Source organism: Gracilinanus agilis, chromosome X, assembly GCF_016433145.1.
Source record: "Gracilinanus agilis isolate LMUSP501 chromosome X, AgileGrace, whole genome shotgun sequence".
Classification (NCBI taxonomy): domain Eukaryota; kingdom Metazoa; phylum Chordata; class Mammalia; order Didelphimorphia; family Didelphidae; genus Gracilinanus; species Gracilinanus agilis.
The window spans coordinates 66780125-66800142 of record NC_058136.1 but is presented as its reverse complement, the minus strand read 5'-3'; the positions used below and the strand labels follow the sequence as shown (position 1 = coordinate 66800142).

At 43.1% G+C, this 20018-nt stretch overlaps 1 protein-coding gene across 1 annotated transcript in view; it reads right to left on the bottom strand.

The window, feature by feature from the left end:
* The window catches only part of OPHN1 (oligophrenin 1), a 195844-nt gene that overhangs the window by 152028 nt on the left and 23798 nt on the right, over window positions 1–20018 (bottom strand). Inside the window, exon 5 of the mRNA XM_044682887.1 lies at window positions 18441–18512. Coding sequence (XP_044538822.1) covers window positions 18441–18512 — 72 coding nt within the window. The remainder of the gene's footprint in view (window positions 1–18440; window positions 18513–20018) is intronic.

Here is a 20018-nt window from a genome sequence, read left to right as displayed (position 1 = left end):
TACAGAACCACTAGGAAGTGTGAGCCTTGCCCAGAGGTCTGAACTTTTTTCAACAGGAGCAGTAGACTGGCTAACCACACCACCTGGTGGCCAAAGAGAAATGACAACCAACACATGGGTCCCCATTTTAAAAGAAAAATCGCAACATCTACTGCCAAAGAAACAGCACTAGACCCAGAGAGTCAGAGGATCTAGGTTCAAATTCTGTTTCATTATCTAATACCTGTGCATCAGTAAAATAAAGGAGTCGCACTGGATAATTAGCATGAGATCCTATGAGTGACCTTAAGCAAATTGTGAAATCTCCCTGGGCCTCGGTTTCCTCATCTGTAATATGAGGAAGGTTGGACTAAATGATCTTCAGTACCTGGGCCTCAGTTTCCTCATTTGTAAAACGAGAAAGTCAGAATAGATGACCTCCGGAGTATCTTTAGCTCTAGACCTAAGATTCTATGAATGACGCTGAGCAAATTCCTTCACCTCCCTAGCCACATTTCCTCATTTGTAAAATATGATGGCTGACTAGATGAACTCTGAGTTCTCTTTCAGCCTCTAGGTCTATGATCCTAAATCTGTGTGTAACTATACGTAAGTCACTTTATCTCTCTAGGCCTCAGTTTCTGCATCTGTAAAATGGTAGGGGATAGAAATAAAGGGGGAGATCGACTGGATGGTCTCTAAGGTAGCCCTCATAGTTCTAAATCTGTGAACCTATGACTAATTCAACTCTAAGATTCCTTTTAGCTCTAAATCCTATGATTCTTGAGTAATTCACTGTCTGACATTGAAGGATTTGTCTAGAATTTCTGTGGACTGTCTATTAATAAGGAAAATGTTCCTGAGGCAAACTCCCAAATGGATCCATTCTTTAATAGTTACTAAACAAGTCATAGAAGAAGTCTTAGAAAGAGAAGAAGCCTCTCGAAGATCACTTACTCATCAAATTACTTCATCTTAAAAGCAAAGAAACTGACACGTAGAGAATGTGAGTGACTTGCCCAGGGTCATACAGCTATTTAAGTGTCAAGAGCCAGGAATGGAATCCTGAACCTCAGGACTTTCTTCCACTGCTCCAAGAAAAAGACTACAGTTGTAATACACCTATACGTATAGCCAGCAGTTATTAGAGCAGGGGGAAGTGGCAGAACCAGGATCTGCACGGAGACCTTCTTGCAAGAACACAGGACCCCTACTCCAATTCAACTCCAGAGCTAGACCCATCCCTGACTCAGCTCGCAGATTCCCCATGCCATACGTAGTTCATCTTTCCAGGAGGTCAGGCCTCAAAGGAAGACCTAATTACAGTCTAATTACTTGCTTCCCTCAACAGACCTCTCCCGAGCCACTTCCATTCCTCACTGGCCAGCATCCTCCCCCATCCCAATACTCTTCCAATCCAAGGGCTGTTGAAGAACAAATCTCTTTCCCCTAGTCCAGCTGTCCCCCCTGAACTAAGGGCCCAACCCAGATCTGCCTGCCAGCACTTCTTCTCCCACCAGTACTGGCTGCACTCATGCCCCTGATCCACTGGACCAGTTTGGGCAAGGCACGCATTGGAATGATCCTTGTTTTCTAGTGCCACTTCCAGGCTCTCCTCCCATCATCCTTCACCATCTTCTCCTCCTCTGACAATCACATCATCCAAATTTATCATCCATTCTCTCATCTAAAGGCCATTAGCAGGACATCTTCCTTCCTTCTTCACTGGGTTTCGGGCTTGGCTTAGTTTTCCTCTTCATCACAAATGCTGCCTGCTTACTAGAAGTAAGTAGCTAGATGGCACAGTGGATAGAGCATGGGACTTGGGAGTCAGGAAGAACTGAGTTCAGATCCAATCTCAGACACTTACTAGTTGTGTGATCCTGGGCAAGTCACTTGATCTCACTCAGTCTCAGTTTCCTCATCTATAAAATGAGGATGATAAGAGCACCTCCTGAACAGTGTTGGGAGGATCAAACGAGTTAAGATACCTAAGGCAGTTTACAAATCGTAAAGTACTATATATAAATTAAAGCCATTATCGTAATTTTTATCATATTGATCCTCCCCCCAAAACCTTATTCCCCATTCCTCATTCTACCCAGTTCCCATAGGCTATTCCTCCACCCCATATCAACTACACAGAGATAGTAACCCTCTCTCCTTTCCCCCTGGATTTTGCCATCACCCTACTGCATGTTCATGAACTCACAAATTTCTTTATCCTATCATAATCTTATGTCATTGCAATTACCCTTAACCTTATTCTTTGTCCTCATCAGGGCCTCCCCCCGCCCATTCCGTTCTTTCCCCTACTCAAGGCATATCCTCCCTTTTTAATCTCAGCAAACCAAATCAACTCTACACTGTCCTCTAGTCTTGAGTCCTTTTACCCTTTGTTCAATTGCCAATCAGGACTTGACAAATCCCAATCTTAGATCTCTCTCATCATCTGCCTTCCTTTCTGTTATTCACATTCTGCTGAGAAACCTAAAGAAAGTCATGAATGCATGCTGACTAGCTCTACTACAAACTTAGATCATCTGATCTCAACTGGGCACTCACTGCAATAAGGCAATCTTTCAACTTCTCTCTAACCGATTCTATAATTCATGGACCACAGTGGCTGTTCCTAACCCCATCTCTCTCCAAGCGTCCCATGGCATCCCTTCTGCTCACTATCTTGGAGAACAACCTTGTATCATACTTCACTGAGAAACTGAGGCTATCCACCAAGAGCTGCCTCTTTTCTCCTTCTCCTCATCTTATATCCATCTGATATCATCCTTTACATCAGAAGAGATGGCACTTCTCCTTGCCAAGACCAATTCCAACCTCTCTGGACATACCCTTGCTTTCCCATCCATTCCCATCTTCTCCTTCACCACCATCCCATCACATCATCATCATTCTATCCCTCTCTGTTTCTGTCTGTATCTCTCTCCCTCCCTCTCCTTCCCTGCTGCCTACACACATGTCCACATCTCTTCTTGATCCTGCCAATCCCAACTGTCTTATGTCTCTCCCCTCCTTTTCTATGAAACTCCTTGAACCTCATCTACCCTCTGTGTCTCCACTTGCTCTCTCTTCACTGTCTTCTAAACCCACTGCAATCAGGCCTTCACTTTCAGCACCGGAATGGAAACTGCTCTCTCCAAAGTCATCAGTGATCTCTTAATCACTGAATCCAATCCAGATCTCTAGTCTTGGACACCGTCAATCACCCTCTTCTACTGGACACTCTCGGGGTTTTCATCACGCTGCCCTCTCTTGGCTCCCCTCCTCATTGTCCTTTGCTGCATCTTCATGTGTTTTGTGCCCCCTAACTCTGGGGATCTTCCCAGGTTCTAACTTAGATCCCCTTCTGCCCATACTATCTCACTTGGTGATCTTATCAGCTCCCCTGTGTTCAACTATCATCTCAAGGCTGATGATTCCCAGATCTACGGACCCAGCCCTAAGTTCTCTCTAAGCTCCAGCCCTGCCTTTCCAACTGCCTATTGGACAGCTGGGACTTGATAGTCCCTGAGCATCTCAAACATAGCAGGACCAGAGCTGAAATCATCAGTGCTCTTCCTGAAGCCTTCCTCTTCGAACTTCTCTATTACTATTGAGGCCGTGCCCATCCTCCCAGGTACCCAGGCACAGCCTCGTTCTCTCTCACCCCATGTACGCCCATGTCCAAATCTTGTCACTTCTGCCTTCACGACATCCCCTTCTCGCCACTCACACAGCTACCACTCGAAACCAGGACCTCGTTACCTCTTGCCTCAATTATTACGGAAGAGTCACTCCCCACGCCAGTCGATCCTCCACTCGGCTAGCAAAGCGACCTGCCTTAACACGTGCATGTGATTATATCGGGCCCTACGCAATAACTTCCAGAAATTCCCTAGAACTTCTAGGATCAAATGTGAACGGCATTAAGTTAGGCATTAAAAGCCCTCTACGAACTGGCCCCTCCTACCCTTTCTAGTGTTCTGGGACTCCCTCCTCCTCTGTGTAGGCTAGAATTTCGTGACTGGCCTCTTCGCTGCTCCCTCTCCACAACATCCCATCTCCCTAGTTTTTACTGACTGTCCTCAAGCTTGGAATGTTCTCCCTCTTGGCCTCTACCTCCTACTTGCCTTGAAGCCTCATTTCCAATCCCACCTTCTGCTTTCCCAGCTTCCTCTTCATATCAGTGCTTTCTCCTCTATGGTTTTGTTCAATTGTTTTCCAGTTTTGTCTGACTCTTCATGACCTCATTTGGGGTTTTCATGGCAAAGATACTAGAGTAGTTTAACATTTCCTTCTCCGATTCCTTTACAGATGAGGAAACGGAGGCAAACAGGGTAAAGTGACTTGTGCAGGGTCACCTAGATAGCTTATCATTTCCTTCTCCAATTCCTTCTACAGATGAGGAAATGGAGGCAAACAGGGTAAAGTGACTTGTGCAGGGGTCACATAGCTTATCATTTTCTTCTCTAATTCCTTTTACAGATGAGGAAACTGAGGCAAACAGGGTAAAGTGACTTGTGCAGGGTCACATAGATAGCTTATAATTTCCTTCTCCAATTCTTTTTACACATGAGGAAACGGAGGCAAACAGGGTAAAGTGACTTGTGCAGGGTCACATGGTAGCTTATAATTTCCTTCTCCAATTCTTTTTACACATGAGGAAACTGAGGCAAACGGGGCAAAGTGACTTGTGCAGGGTCACATGGGTTGCTTATGATTTCCTTCTCCAATTCTTTTTACAGATGAAGAAATGGAAGCAAACAGGTTGAAGTGACCTGTTCAGGGTCACACAGATAGTTTGCCATTTTCTTCTCCAATTCCTCTTACAGATGAGAAAACGGAGGCAAAATAGGGCAAAGTGACTTATTCAGGGTCACACAGCTAGTAAGTGTCTGAAGCCAGATTGAAACTCAGAAAGATGCAAGTCTTCCTGACTCCAGGCCTGACGTCCTAACCAATGCACCACCTTGCTGCCTCCTCTTTTTTACTTCAGTGTTATGAAAGAGGAGGAAGATCGACAATGTCCAAGAAGAGAGAAGAACAAAAGGATCTTGACTGATAGAAGTCTACGGACCTGCTGTCTGTCTCTGTTTCTCCGACACGTAGTACAGTAGCTGCCATGTGAAGTACTTGGTTGATAAATGAATGCATCTTCTGTGCCCTCTCCATCGCTCTAGACCTACTTTTCCAAATCATAATGACAACGAACGCTGTTGTCCCTAGAAGAGGTACTGAGCTTTCTGGGGCGTGGCACGACAGAATACTGCTCTCTCCTGTCAAGTTTAAACTTTACTTAAGCTATCGGCTGCTCCTGAGACATGAAAAGCCCACAGCTGTCACTCTAGTGCTACGATGACTCATTTGTCAGAAAGCCAGACAGAGAGCACGAACAAAACTCCTGGGCGCCTCTGAGCGGCATAGAACAGAGAGCCTGCTGGGGATGGAGTTGCAAGAAAAAGCAAGGCCGTGGCCTCAGTGACCTCTGACCAATACAGATGCTGTTTCCCAGCAGCCCTTCTACTCGCTTCTCCCCTCCACTAACTCCTTACCCCACAAGAGCTCCCCACACACCTCTCAAACACCTTGATCCCGAATCTCGGGATTTCATGAACTCGTGCTTTCAGGAAAGTTTAGTAACTCAGCTGACAGCAGACAGGGCCGTTTTCAAAATGAACAGCTTGTCCACAGAAATCGGAGTTAAACTCTCCAAGTCACACAGTTAATCTACAACTCGGCTTTTCTTTAAAAAAAAATATCGCCAGGAAGCCCTACCTGCTGCTGCCAGGCCCGTAAGCTTTTTGGAAATTTTTTATTTAAATTAATTTAAATTTAAATTCAATTTAAATTCAATTTTAAATTCAATTCATTATTTTTAATTAAAAAAAATTTAACCATTTTACAAAATGAGACGATCAAGGTCAAGAAAATGAATGAATGTCGAACTAGCCCCATGCCTTTACGCAATAGGCAAAACTGAAGAATTGAAATCTCAGAATCTCAGGATGGCGAGGGTGAGAAGAAGCCATGCTGTCCAGTGAAGATATAACCCTCTACACCGGCGGTTCCCAAGCTTTTCTGGCCTCGCGCCCCCTGGAAATGATGAAACTATTTATTGAACTCAGGATAGAATGTAATACCAAAAAAGTGTGGCCATCACCGCCCCCGGGATTGCTGCAGCACCCACCAGGGGGCGGTGGCGCCCACTTTGGGAATCGCTGCTCTACACCATTTAGTAATATCAAGGCAAAACACTAAGTAGGATACTGGCAAATACAACACAGGAAGCCAGAATTTTAAAAAATAATAAAAACCAAAAAAATACAACCTGACCAAGGAGGATTAATGAATAGAATGCAAAGACTATTTTCCTGGTATGGAAACATTCATTTAATAAATCTTATCAGGATCTAATTTAAAAGAGGAAAGGACTCTATTAGCATATCATGAGAGAATGTCTTTGATAAAGTACAGCCTTTTATGCTAAGAACTTTAAAAGTAGAGGAGCATGCCTCCGTTTCCCCATCTATAAAATGAGTGAGCTGGCTGGCTGAATCTTAAGGTCCTTCCAGCTTTAGATCTAGATCCTCGGAGACCTTGTGCAAATCACTTGATTTCTTTGTGCCTCAGTTTACTCCTTTCTCTGTAAAATAAAGCAGTCGGCCTCTGAGGACCCTTCTAATTCTCATTAGAAGAATCCATCTTTCCTTCCTACTTTCCTTTCTTGCTTCCTTCATTCCTTCAATCCGTACTTTCTGTCTCAGTAACAACTTTAAGACAGAAGGGCAAAGACTATGAAAACATGGTTAAGTGACTTGCCCAGGGTCACAGAGCTAGGAAGTATCTGAGGTCACATTTGAACCCAGGTCCTCCTGACTCAAGACCTGGTGCTCTATTCACTGAACCACCTAGCTAACCCTAGAAGAAGCTTTTCTAAAACACCATCATCACAGATAACCTCCCAAGGCTTGTTAAAATGGATACCAACTACGTAGTTCTGGGAAGTCACATGGGCACAGATGGCACTGCCAGAAGGAACCAAGACAGGATTCTCAAAGTCTGTGTGATCTCGAGTAGGAAAGTGGTGTCCAGAGGGATGCAGGTTGTGTTTTCCTCACCGCCACTCACTGAAGACAAGGGATACAGCCAGACAAAAGTAACTTGGGAGCTCACCAGCTGGCTAAGCAGGTGGCATCTGAGGATGCAATTTCAGCTTTAGCACCGTGGCTTCAAATATAGACACGACAGGCTCCTGGTCAGGGACGGAATGCACAAGACAAAAGCCAGCAAGAATGTATTTGTTGTCTGGAAAATCTAATCATGAGGACTTTTAAACTGAAAAGAATTACGGAGGGAGACAACTACCTCTGGGGAGGACACTAACACCAAGCTAGACACCAAAAAGGGTAGCTAAACTGAAAGAAGTAGGAAATAGTTGAGATAGAAGTTCACAGAAGACAATATCCAAGGAGGGAATTGGAGGTAAAAAAGACTGGGTTCTGCACCTCCAACAAGCAAGAGCTAAAGGTCCTGTTCCAAAGAGACAAATCTGAGCACAAAATTAACACCAACAATTGGCAGGGGGAGCCCATGGCCAAAATATGGCTCTGGCCGAGTGTGCCTTATTCCAAAGAATCAAGACTTGTAAAAGACAGTGTGGGGACGGGGGGCAGCTGGGTAGCTCAGTGGATTGAGAGTCAGGCCTAGAGACGGGAGGTCCTGGGTTCAAGTCCGGCCTCGGACACTTCCAGCTGTGTGACCTTGGGCAAGTCACTTGACCCCTACCGCCCACCCTTACCTCTCCTGGGCCAAGGACGGTCCCTAGCCCGGATGAAAAAAGGAGGAGGGTTGGGCGTGGGGCTAGCAACTCCACCCTGTAAAAACTACATCTGCTAAAGAAACTGCAACCTAAAGTAGGGGCAGCTGGGCTAGCTCAGTGGATTGAGAGCCAGGCCTAGAGACAAAAGGTCCTAGGTTCAAATCCGGGCTCAGACACCTCCCAGCTGGGTGACCCTGAGCGACTGTGTGTCCCACTGCCTACTGGTTGTGGCCCTATGCTCCTAGAATGGAGTCCCAGGATAAAAAAAAATGGGGGCTAAGTGACTTGCCCAGGATCACTTAGTTAGGAAGTGTCTTAGACCACACTTGAACTTGGGACTTCATGTCTCTAGGCCTGAATCTCTATTAACTGAGCCATCCAGCTGCCCCAATTATCCAGATATCTGAGAATTCTCTCTCTCTCTGCAAAAAGCAAAATAGCTATTAGAGTCTTGGTGACAATTTCGTGCTTCAAAATGCATGAGGAAGAATTAAAAAGGGGAAATTATTTTATAGATCTGAATCTCACTAACAAGGAAGAAGTAGTTGCTGGGGTGAAAATGATGGGAACTCTGGGAGGAAGTAACCACACCATCCTAGAGGCTATAAGCAGAGGCGAGGAAATTAGGCACAGTCTGTCATAGATCCTAGCTCAGCATTGGCAAACATTTTTTTTTAATTTTTTTAAACCCTTAACTTCTGTGTATTGACTCCTAGATGGAAGGGTGGTAAGGGTAGGCAATGGGGGTCAAGTGACTTGCCCAGGGTCACCCAGCTGGGAAGTGTCTGAGGCCGAATTTGAACCCAGGACCTCCCGTCTCTAGGCCTGGCTCTCAATCCACTGAGCTACCCAGCTGCCCCCAATAGGCCAACTTTTTACAAAGTGGGCCAAACAAAAGGCAATGCTCCTCTGTCAGTCTGTTTCTAAGGCAATTCTTTCCAAGTTTCATTGTATCGTGTCCTACTCATTGTATCTATCAGATTAGGAAGAATGTCCCACAACCCGATAGAACATTTCAGGGGGCCGCATCTGGCCCACCAGCCATATAGTTTGCCCATCACTGCCTTAGATTATTAAACAAATTCTGGTGAGGTCTGACCCTCAATCCACTGAGCTACCCAGCTGCCCCCATTGGCAAACATTTTTGAGATCGCATGCCCAAAGTTCACCTTTAAGCTGTGTGTGAGCCCCCTGTATTACCCTAGACAATGGAGGAAGGAAGGGCTTGCATTGGGCAACTGGGCAGAGGAGCGGGGCAGGAGAACAGTGTCCTCAGGTGCTATAAAGAAGGGGAATGGAGCAGCCCACCCCACGCCACCCTGGCACCCATGCCATGGCTTCACAAACAGGGCCCAAGCTAGACGGGGGATGAGCAGATTTCCAAGTGTTCAGAGAAAGGCTAGTGAAGTTACCCAGCCCAGAATTCTACATGGAAGCTAGCCCAGGACGAATGGGAGACTCAAAAATGAAACTCAGGGGATGAAGGGAAACAATTCTAAAGGGAAGGAAAAAGAGATCGTTCCTGGAAAGACAGATGTAGAGAGCTTATTGGGCACATTAGATGGAAAAACAATATGTGCAGAAGATTGAAGCAAAGGCAAATAGCAGGATGAATAGGAACGTAGTCCCAGGTACTCTGAAGACAGCCTTTAGAATTCATAAATTCCAAGAGTCAAGGCTGGTAAGAAAAGCTCAGAACAACAAAAAGGAGAGTTTTTTAAGTAATAGTAGGAAAGAGGCACAGCTAGGTGGCATAATTGATAGATCACTTGTCTTAGAATCAGGAAGAATCATCTTCACGAGTTCAAATCTGGCCTCAGATGCTTCTTGGCTGTATGACCCTGGGCAAGTCATTTAACTCTGTTGCCTCAGTTTCTTCATCTATAAAATGATCTGGAGAAGGAAATGGCAAACCACTCCATTATCTTTGCCAAGAAAAGCCCATATGAGGTTATGGAAGAGTCAGACACAACTGAAAAGACTGAACAACAACAACAAATAGGTAAAAAAAGGAAGAACGAAGACAAGACTTCAATCTGATATCAGAGAAAGGGCATGGCTACTCAGCCCCGCCTTCTGCTTGAGTTTCCTCCAAGGAGTATAAGCCTTGGCCTGCAAAGGACAGAACAAAACGTGCTTAGGAGCTGATATCTGAGGTAAACTGGGAGAAAGTACAAAGAGGACCCCGAGGTTTCCCTGGATGGCTTCATGGCATCCGGTCCAAATGAACTATGGCCCTCGAGGGCTGAAAGAATGTGCAGCTGCGATGCCGAGCCACTGGCTGATTTCTGCAAGAGATGGGGAACAGGAGGGGTGCCATGGGGGCTCCAGCTAGGAAAATGTTTCTTTTTCAAGACCGGGAAGAAAAGATAAGCTGCAAACTCCAGGCCACCAAGACAGACTTTGGCTGCAAGTTCAGATCCAGCTGGTGAGGAGCTAATCAAAAACGGTCTGGGCCAAGCTAAGCTAACTTCTTTCTGTTACCGGTTACAAAGCCAGTCAAGGGAAAGCTATAGAGCTGGTTGACTGAGGCGAAAAAAGGACTCAGAAAAAGATCTTATAATATACCGGTAAAACCGATGGAGAGAAATGGCTTATAGATGGTCGAACCCTTCGCTGGCTTTCAAACTGCACGATCATTAATAGTTCCATGACCAACTGGCAGAAGGTATCTAGAGAAGTGCCCCAGGCATCTGAGTCTGGCCCTGAACTATTCAGTATTTTCATTATTTATACAAAAATATATAATATTACATATAATTAATATAACACTTATTCATATCACATGTTATATAGAAACAATTTCTATTTCATACAGAATATATAAGCAGATACTATATGATATCAATTTCATTGCATATTATATATTAATCTATATTTCATTATATATTACATGAATATATGTTGAATAGTAAATATATTAAAATATATTGACTAAAATAGATTCAATTATTCATATATTATATTTAAACATAGATATTTCATTATATGAATTTTATTCTATTAATAGATTTCATTATTAGATCTTAGATATAGAATGAAGTAGATATTGAATTGTGAATAGAAAAAAATTATAGGAATGAAATAAAATCATTATTCCTATATTACATATAAAAAAGATGCCATATAAATTTCCTGATATACTATATATTAATATAATATAAAATTCTATACCAAATGAGTAAAATATGTATTAAATAGTGAATATATTGAAATATACTGAATATGAATGAATATATTTCATTATTCATATATTATATATGAACACTGATGCTATATCATATATATCATTATTTCTATGATATATTATATATTCATATATTTCATTACTATGTATGTGAATGAAATATGTGGAATATTTTAAAATATACTGAATATGAATGAAATATTTCATTATTCCTATATTACATATAAACAGATAATATATAATACATATTTAATTCTTTAGACAATATATGAATGAGATATATATATATATATATATATATTACATAAGAATGAAATGCATTATATCTTTTTTTCATTATTTATATAAAAGCATAGATGGCATCGTTATCAGATTACAGATGATACCAAGCTGGGAGAGTGAGCTAACCCATTGGATCAGAGGTGTCAAACATGCAGCCCACAATACTCCTATGTGAAGCCCAATAAAATATATATAACTGAGACAGCTAGGTGGCTCAGTGGATCCTGGAGTTGGGAAGATCTGGGTTAGAATCTGGCCTCAGACACTTCCTAGCTGTGTGACCCTGGGCAAGTCACTTACCCCCTATTGCCTAGTCCTAACCCATCTTCTGCCTCGTAACGGATCATTAGTATTAATTCTAAAATGGAAGTTAAGGATATATATGTATATGTATGCATGTGTACAATAAAACTGAAAAACACTTAAGAAAATAAATAAAAATGTAATAGAACACAAATAGGGTTAATATACGGTTTTCTAAGTCAATATTCTGCCAATTGGGTAACCTCATTTCTATATGAGTTTGACAACACTGAACTGGATAACGGGGCCAGGATGAAAACAAAACTTGATGGGCTGAATCTAACTAGGTGAATTATAACAGGAATAAACATCTTGTATTTGGGCTGAGAAAAATCAACTTCCTAAGTACAAAATGTGGCGAGCCAGTTCTGTTAGAAAAAGATGTGAGTGGTTTAGGGGACTTACAACTTCAATATTAGCCAGTGGGGTTATATGTTAGCCAAAAAAAACGAATATCATCTTGACCTGGGCTGAGGAGATCTCACACTGTGCCTTTGCCCTGTCAGATGATCCACAAGCTCTGGGCTCTCTTCTAGCTACTACACACTAAGAAGGGCATCAATCAAACTGGAGAATGTCCAGAGAGTCAACAGGATATGAAACTATAACATCTGAGGTCCAGAAGAAGGAACTCAGTATTTTTTGCTTACATTGGACTGACATGAGATCTGGCTTCATGGATGTCAACAGATATCATTATGAAGAGATTCCACGAACTTGTTCTGTTCAATCTCACACTAAAGAACAACTTCCTCTACTCTTAGGCCCCTCCCATCTCTGAAATTCCTTGTTCTAAGGCCCCACCACCACTGACACCACATAATCTAAGCCCTCCCCCCAGCTCTGACACTCCCTGTTCTAAGGCACATTCCAGCTCTGACACTCCTGTTCTAAAGGCTCTCCCACCTTTGACACACCACTCCCAGTCCTAAGGCCCCTCCCACATCTGACACCCCCTGTTCTAAAGTGCATCCCATTCTGGACACTGCCTATTGTAAGGCCCCTCCCACCTTTGACACTCCCTGTTCTAAAGTCCCGCCTAGTTCTGACACTGAGTGTTCTAAGGCCCCTCCCAGCCCTGACACTCCCTGTTCTAAGGTCTCTCCCAGCACTATTTGGTATTCTTAGGTTATTCCCAGATCTAACATTCTGTGTTCTAAATTTCCTTCTAAGTCCTGACATTTTTTATTCTAAAGTCCTTTTCCATTCAGAAATTCTGTGTTCTCTAAGGGCCCTCCCAGCCGGAACATGTTTATTCCAAGGGTTCTTCCCAGTCCCGAGGAATTTTCTCTAATTCTACAGAGATAAACCAGTCTCTCCTCTTTCCTTTCCCTCTCCTCAGACACAGCCCCAGCCTCTGGCCCCCTGAACACATTCCAAGACCAACAATGCACTTGGCTTAATCTACCCTGGAGTCTGGTTTGCACAGCTTCGTTTGTTCCGTCCCGTACATTTTTCTAATTCTCCACCCTTCCAGGTCGACACATTTCTTTTAAGTACGAATCTGAAGATCCAATCAATCGATTGGTCCCTCTTGGCAGGAATTCAGAACTAATGAGAAAAGGGGGCCCAAATGCTCCTGCCCAGCATCTGTGGATTGAGAACACGCTGGCCCAAGCGTCACGCTCCCCAGAAATCGGCTGAGACACAAGGCTCAAATGTCTTAGCCCAACCAGCTGGACGTAAGCCAGCCACTAGCCACATAAAGGAGAAATTCAGCTGCCATTCCTATTTGGCAAGGGCATCCTTGACGGAAGCCCGTAAACATCATACTGTGGGCAACTCTGACAAGACATGAAAAATATGATTTGAAGGGGACAAATGATCTCCCTGTCATGTATCTCAAGGGGATGACTGCGCCTTTATCTCGCCATGGCTAACGGGCACTCAGTGCTACGGGATGAAAGGATTCCATTATGGGCAGAGTTGGCCCAGGTCCTGTTTGTGCTGCTGTGGTCCGTTGGACCTCTCAGCGTCCTACATCTGGAGGAAGAGGTGGGTCATGCAAATCCAGCTTGATTCACAGCAGGAGGACTCACCCGAGCTGTGCTCAGGGCCCTGGGGATGTGGGAGGAACAACAGGAATTATCCAAACATGAGTCTAGAGTAGGTGGCCAGAAGACTCGAAGCCAAGCTGGGCAAGAAATGAGGCCAAAGGAAGGCTGCAGAGGTTACAAAGGGATGCTGCTGACTCATCGGTCTTTGAAAGCACAGAATAGCAATCGATTCAATATTTAAAACTGGAGGCAGTGAAATGCAGAGCACTTACTGGACAGATGGAAAGCATCTGTGGTCACCGCCAGTCTGCCTCTGGCCACTGGGCAGCCCTGAGCATGATTCTTGTCCTCGGTTTCCTTACCTTTCAAACTGAGAAGTTATAACTAAGTACTCTGTTAGGGTTCTCTTTTCTATGGTCCCTGACACAGTTATAACATTCTAGGGTCTAGGATCCCCAACAGCTCGGACACTCCCTGTTCTAAGCCCCACCCACCTTTGACACTCCCTGTTCTAAGCCCCACCCATCACTGACATTCTGTATTCTAAACCCCCTCCAAGTTCTGATATTCTGTGTTCTGAGGCCCCTCCCAGCTCTGACATTCCCTGTTCTGAGGCCCCTCCCACCCCTGACACGCCCTGTTCTGAGGCCCCTCCCAGCTCTGTCACTCCCTATTCTGAGCCCTCCTAGCTCTGACACTCCATACTGAGGCCTCTCCTAGTTCTGATGTTCCATGTTCTAAGGTCCCTCCCAGCCCTGACACTCCCTGTTCTGAGGCCCCTCCCAGTTCCGATGTCCCATGTTCTAAGGTCCCTTTCTGTTCTGGCACTGTCTATGCTCTAAGGAGCCTGTGCTCCAAGATCCTACCTAGCTCTGACATCCAGTGTTTCAGTGTCAATCATTTCCCGGCCACCATTCTCTCCCCTCTTCAATCTATCCTACCTGCCACCACTGGATTCACTGTTCTAAAACATAGCTCTGAACCTGTCACTCACCTGCTCCAAGACGCTGACTAGCTCGCCATTTCCCAGATGAGAAAACCCAACATCACCTGGATCCAAATGACATCTCAAAGGTGAAACCCTCAATGTACCCCAACACAAAGTTGTCTTTCTTGGGTTCAGATAAGTCTTTCCGACTCATTTCTATGGTGTTCCTCAACACAGTGACCAAGTACATGACCTAACAGCAAAGGGTCACCTGGCTATTTCAGTGTATGCACTCATAGAAGAAGGGGATATCACTGAGCCAACTGGAAGAAGTTCAGAAAAAACATTACTTTTGGCATCCATCAGTAGTCAATGAAGATGAAGATGATGATGATGATGATGATGATACGTGTATGGGAGACAAAGAGAGACAGGGAAAGAGACAGAGACAAAGAGAGATACAGAGAAAGAGAAAGAAGCACACATACATACAGAGAAAAAGAGGCGAGACAGAGAAAGAGGCACATTGATATAGAGAAAAAGAGAGACAGAGTCTAAAACTCTATTCATTATACTACCACGGCCCAAATGCTTCTATTATATTCAGGTAAAGCAGAATTGGAACACCTACTAGATCAGTGGCCCTCCAAATATGTCACTTAAGAACTAGTAAATTCTGATGCTTAATGAAGGGTTTCAGTAAAAGATGAATCATGAAGATATTAAAGATGGATTCCAAAAGCTGACTCTAATCCGCAAAGCGCTCATGGACCAGACTGATGGATACGTTTCTAATATTTCACATGACTGATTTTGGAATCCTTAAATTGGATGGGACTTAAATTGTGTTGAACTTAAAAATGGAGCTTCCATTATTGAGTGCAGTATGAAATCTGACCAGACGAGTGGTAAAGATCTTTGGAAACGTCAAAAACTTACACTTAATATCTGAAAAAAGTGGTCAGACTCTGACTAGGTTTGAACCCAGGTTGGGGAAGACAGAAGTTTTTTCACTAGTCAGTCTAGACTTGCCAATTACTCTTCTTGACCAACTGGTTGTATCATTGTGTCATGACTCATTCCTTTATCTTTGTAAAGAGAACACTAAAATTATGTTAAAATCTTTGCCGTTTCCTTCGTTTGATTGACACCCTAAAAACTCCCAATGCAAAAATACTATAATAAACCATTCAGTGGGCCCAGACTCTCTCTCTCCGTGAGCTGCCTCGCTGACACCACACTGAAGATCTTTCTGTGTCTCTTGTGTGTTGTTTCATCCATGTCTCTCCTTCCCTAGTCCTTAAACCCCTCACCCACTGTTCCTCAGTCTTTAGCTCCCCACCTAGGTGAAAGAATCCTCGCAGGATTTTTGGAGAGGCTGGTACTCTTCCCTTGCTATTTTCTACTTCACTCCCATAGCCCCACAGTTCTGAGTCCAAGAAATGGTGACAGAACGCTCATCAGCTATGTCAATATATTCTGAAGCTCAGAGTCTATGACCTCCTCGTTCTCCTCTTTCAGTTGCCGTCAAATGCCTCTCTCTATTGGCTATGAATACATGGGAAGTCCAAAATGCAATGAGAATATCCAAGAATCCCAACACTGAAGGATGTTAGTTAGAGGGGCCCTTCAAACATAAAGCATTCGAGCTGAAAGAGACCTTGAAAATTCAACCATGTCATTTTACAGAAGCCAAAATGTAGGTAACCTGCCGAAGGTTTCCCCAAAATTAATGGTAGAGAAAAGACTTCATGTCAGATGTTTTGATATCAAGTTTGGTGTTAATTGTCTCTCAAGCAAATGAGGTCTGAGTCTTGACATCCTATAACTTGAGTTACCCTGGGTTATATCACACGGCTCACTTACATTTGACTTTTTCATTATTTCTGTACTCTACCAGTGCTTTTGAAAATGTTCTCCACTTCTCAATTATCTTTCCTATTTTGTATTATTCCCTAATAATACAAGTATTTTGTAATGTTTTTGACATTCTTTGCTTTTTACATATCATTGTCACTTGCCAACAATCTATCTCTCTAGGAACTTATTTTTTAACCACCCCCCCAACAAAAAATAAAACAAGTAAGCAAAATAAACTGTCATGATATGTCTAACAGCATATATCTCCCTGGAATCTGCAACTTCCCTACTGAGATCATGGGTCCTCTAGTCGATGCATTTAACCTAAGATGTGAGTCTACTATAATCATGATGTATGTTGCTTCGCTAGTTTGGCTTTCTTGCTTTGTATCAGTTCAAGCAAGTCTTCTCATGTTTCTCTGAATTCCTCATATTCTTTCTTTCTTATAGCATGCTATTTTTCTACTACATTCCAATAACACAATTTATTCAATCTATCTCTCAACTAATGGACACTCACTATGTTTCCAGTTCATTGCTACCACAGAAAGTGGTGCTAGGAATATTTTGGTATATGTGGAACCTTTATGTTTTTGACCTTTTGGGGGGCATAAGCCTACAAGTAAGTTCTCTAGGACAAAGGTTTATCGATTGTTTAGTGATTCTTCTTAAATCATTCCAAATTATCTTCTTTTTTGGATGTGGAAACTGTGACCTTCCATTATATACACTTTTTATTTTAAAATATAATTCAAATTTAACATAGCAGTAACAAAATTGCCCTGCTTTGTTTATCCTATTCTGAATTTCCTTCTGTTCTCTTCTTCATATTTCTCAGTTCTTTTCTCCAGAACAATTTAACCAATTCACAATCCACCAACACCATATTAGAATGCCTGCCATCCCATAGTACATGCAGTACTATTTGCATACTTTCTAATTGGATGGGTATAATTTTTACCCATAAAATACTCATCAGTCATTTTAATGAACAATTTTGTTATTAATATAATTTTTTCATATGGCCATTGATAGTTCTTATTTCTTCTTTTGTTAACTGTTCATTTTTGATCACTTATCTCCTGGATCTACTCATTCAATACAGATCACAAGAAGACCCTCAGTGACCTGAGAAGAACAATTTCTTTTTGGTTAAGTGCCGGCCTCATTTCTAGCCCTTCTGAAGCCATCATTAGGTGATTTGTGCTACGCAAGGAGGAAGAAACCATCGCTTGAGCCACATGGCTCCTAGATTTGAGCTCTAGTCCCTGCTCTGCTGCATGGAATGTCATTATCTCATTTCCAACCAAGCTTGGTGTACAGAAAACATTCTGGAAAGTCTATTAAGAACTGCTTTCACCTTCTTGTCCCAAAGGGCTTATTAGAAGAATCATATCCTAGATAAAATGGAGAATTATAGAATCCAAGAATTTAGGGATAAGGGGTTAGCTGGGTAGCTCAGTGGATTGAGAGTCAGGCCTAGAGACAGGAGGTCCTGGGTTCAAATCCGGCCTCAGACACTTCCCAGCTGGGTGACCCTGGGCAAGTCACTTGACCCCCATGGCCCACCCTTACCACTCTTCCACCTAGGAGCCAATACACAGAAGTTAAGGGCTTAAAAACAAACAAATAAATAAATGGATGAATCAATCAATCAATCAATCAATTAATTAATAAACAAGCAAACAACTAAATAAACAACTAAATAACTAAATAAGAAAATAAACAAATAGACAAACAAATAAATAAATGGATAAATGAATAAATAAATGAATAAGGGGTTTAGGGATAAGAAGGACCTAAGAGAGCCTCTTTTTCAACTATATCATTTTCCAGAGAAGAAAACTGAGGCACACAGAGGAATGAGTGCCTTGCCTAGAGTTGCATGGCCAAGTCTTGATAGAGCAGGGCCTAGAATTTAGGTCTACTGAATCATATCCTACTAAATAACATTCCTTTCAGAGAAGACTTTTCAGTAACATAAACTACCCCTCACCCTACTACTAGAGTAGCATCTCATTTAACAAGCCAGTAGGTTGCTGTAAGAGAATCTTCCCCATGATGGGGAGGAAGAAGAATGAAACATACCTTGGTGAGGCCAATTTGCTCCTTACGGAAATTTTCCAGTGGTTTGATCAACAAATCACTAGCATTTTGTACCTACAGGAAAAGGAAATATGCTTTAGTGTAATGATCAAATTAAAGCTCAGAGAAGAACTTCCAATAACCCCATCCTTCGAGTCAACTGAGTTTCAAAGAGTCACCAAGTTCTAACTAGCTGGAGTTTTAGAGTCCAGGGGAATGTCACAGACAGAAGGGACCGTATTCGAGCTGAAAGATCCCTTGCTAAAACTCAAATGAAAATGGGGGCCGCTGACCTGTACACAAGAATTCCTAGGGGCCGCAGATCAACTTAGTTTACAGATGCAATGTGATCGGAGTTCTATTGTATTTTTTTGGTTAAATATTTCTCGACTGCATTTTGGGGATATGCGTTTGACAATTCTGCCTTAGTACAGAGAATGTCTAAGTTGGGCAGAGGATTTAAGTCTTCAATTCGCCTATTTGAGAGATGGAGGAGGGAAAAAAATCAACTATCATGACTTGTCCAAGGTCAACGCAATACTCTGGTGGCAGACCCAGGGCTAGAACTGCAGACTCCTGACTTCCAGGGCAGGGTTCTTTCTGTCCTGTGCTGATTCCTAAGTAACTTCATAAATCAGACTCTGTGAACCAAAAGCTTTGAGGAGAGAAATGAGAGCAGGGTGATTTATTGGCTCCTGGGGATTTTAGTAGTCGTCTGCTTAGAGTCTTCAAAACCATAAATACGCTGGGTCGCCTCCAGCGGCAGAAATGGAGGGGCCCAAAGAGGGAGAGAGGAGGCGCAGAACAAGCCAGGAGATAGAGTCCGAGGAACACATGGCAATGTAGCTAGGCGATCACTGACCTCATAATTATGTAAATCATTGTCCAGGATAGATGTGCTTGTACAGGCACAGAGTCTGCAATCCCAGAGTAAATCACTTCCACCCTGGGTAATATGCCATGAAAAGAGAACCACATTTGTTTCAAGATTTCCCCATTACAGCATCCAAAAGGCCTGCTGCTCCTCAGCTTAGAACATATTCTATCCGAATAAGGAAGAACTCAAAGCACTAAAAACACCAAACTCCATAGGGGCATTATTAAGAAGTATAACAACCAAGACTGGCAAGGGCCATTGCCCTCGATCCTCACAGCACAGAGGGAGCAAGCGAAACACTTGAGCAACCCCTTCTCTGTCCCACTGAGTCCAGTTTCCTCAGTAGTAGGCTACCATCACAATGCTATAAGAATTCCAAAGGAAAGAATAAGGGGTGGTGTTGCCCGAAGCTCTTCTGTAAAAATCTAGCATGGGCAGCTAAGTGGCTCAGTAGATACAGAGCCAGGCCAGGAGACGGGAGGTCCCGAGTTGAACTCTATCCTCGGACATTTCTTAGCTGTGTGACCCTGGGCAAGTCACCTAATCTTGATTGGCTAGCCCTTACTGTTCTTCTGCCTAAGAAACAACATTTAGTATCAATTCTAGAACTGACAGAAGGGAAGGGAAGGGAAGGGAAGGGAAGGGAAGGAAGGAGGGAGGGAGGAAGGAAGGAAGGAAGGAAGGAAGGAAGGAAGGAAGGAAGG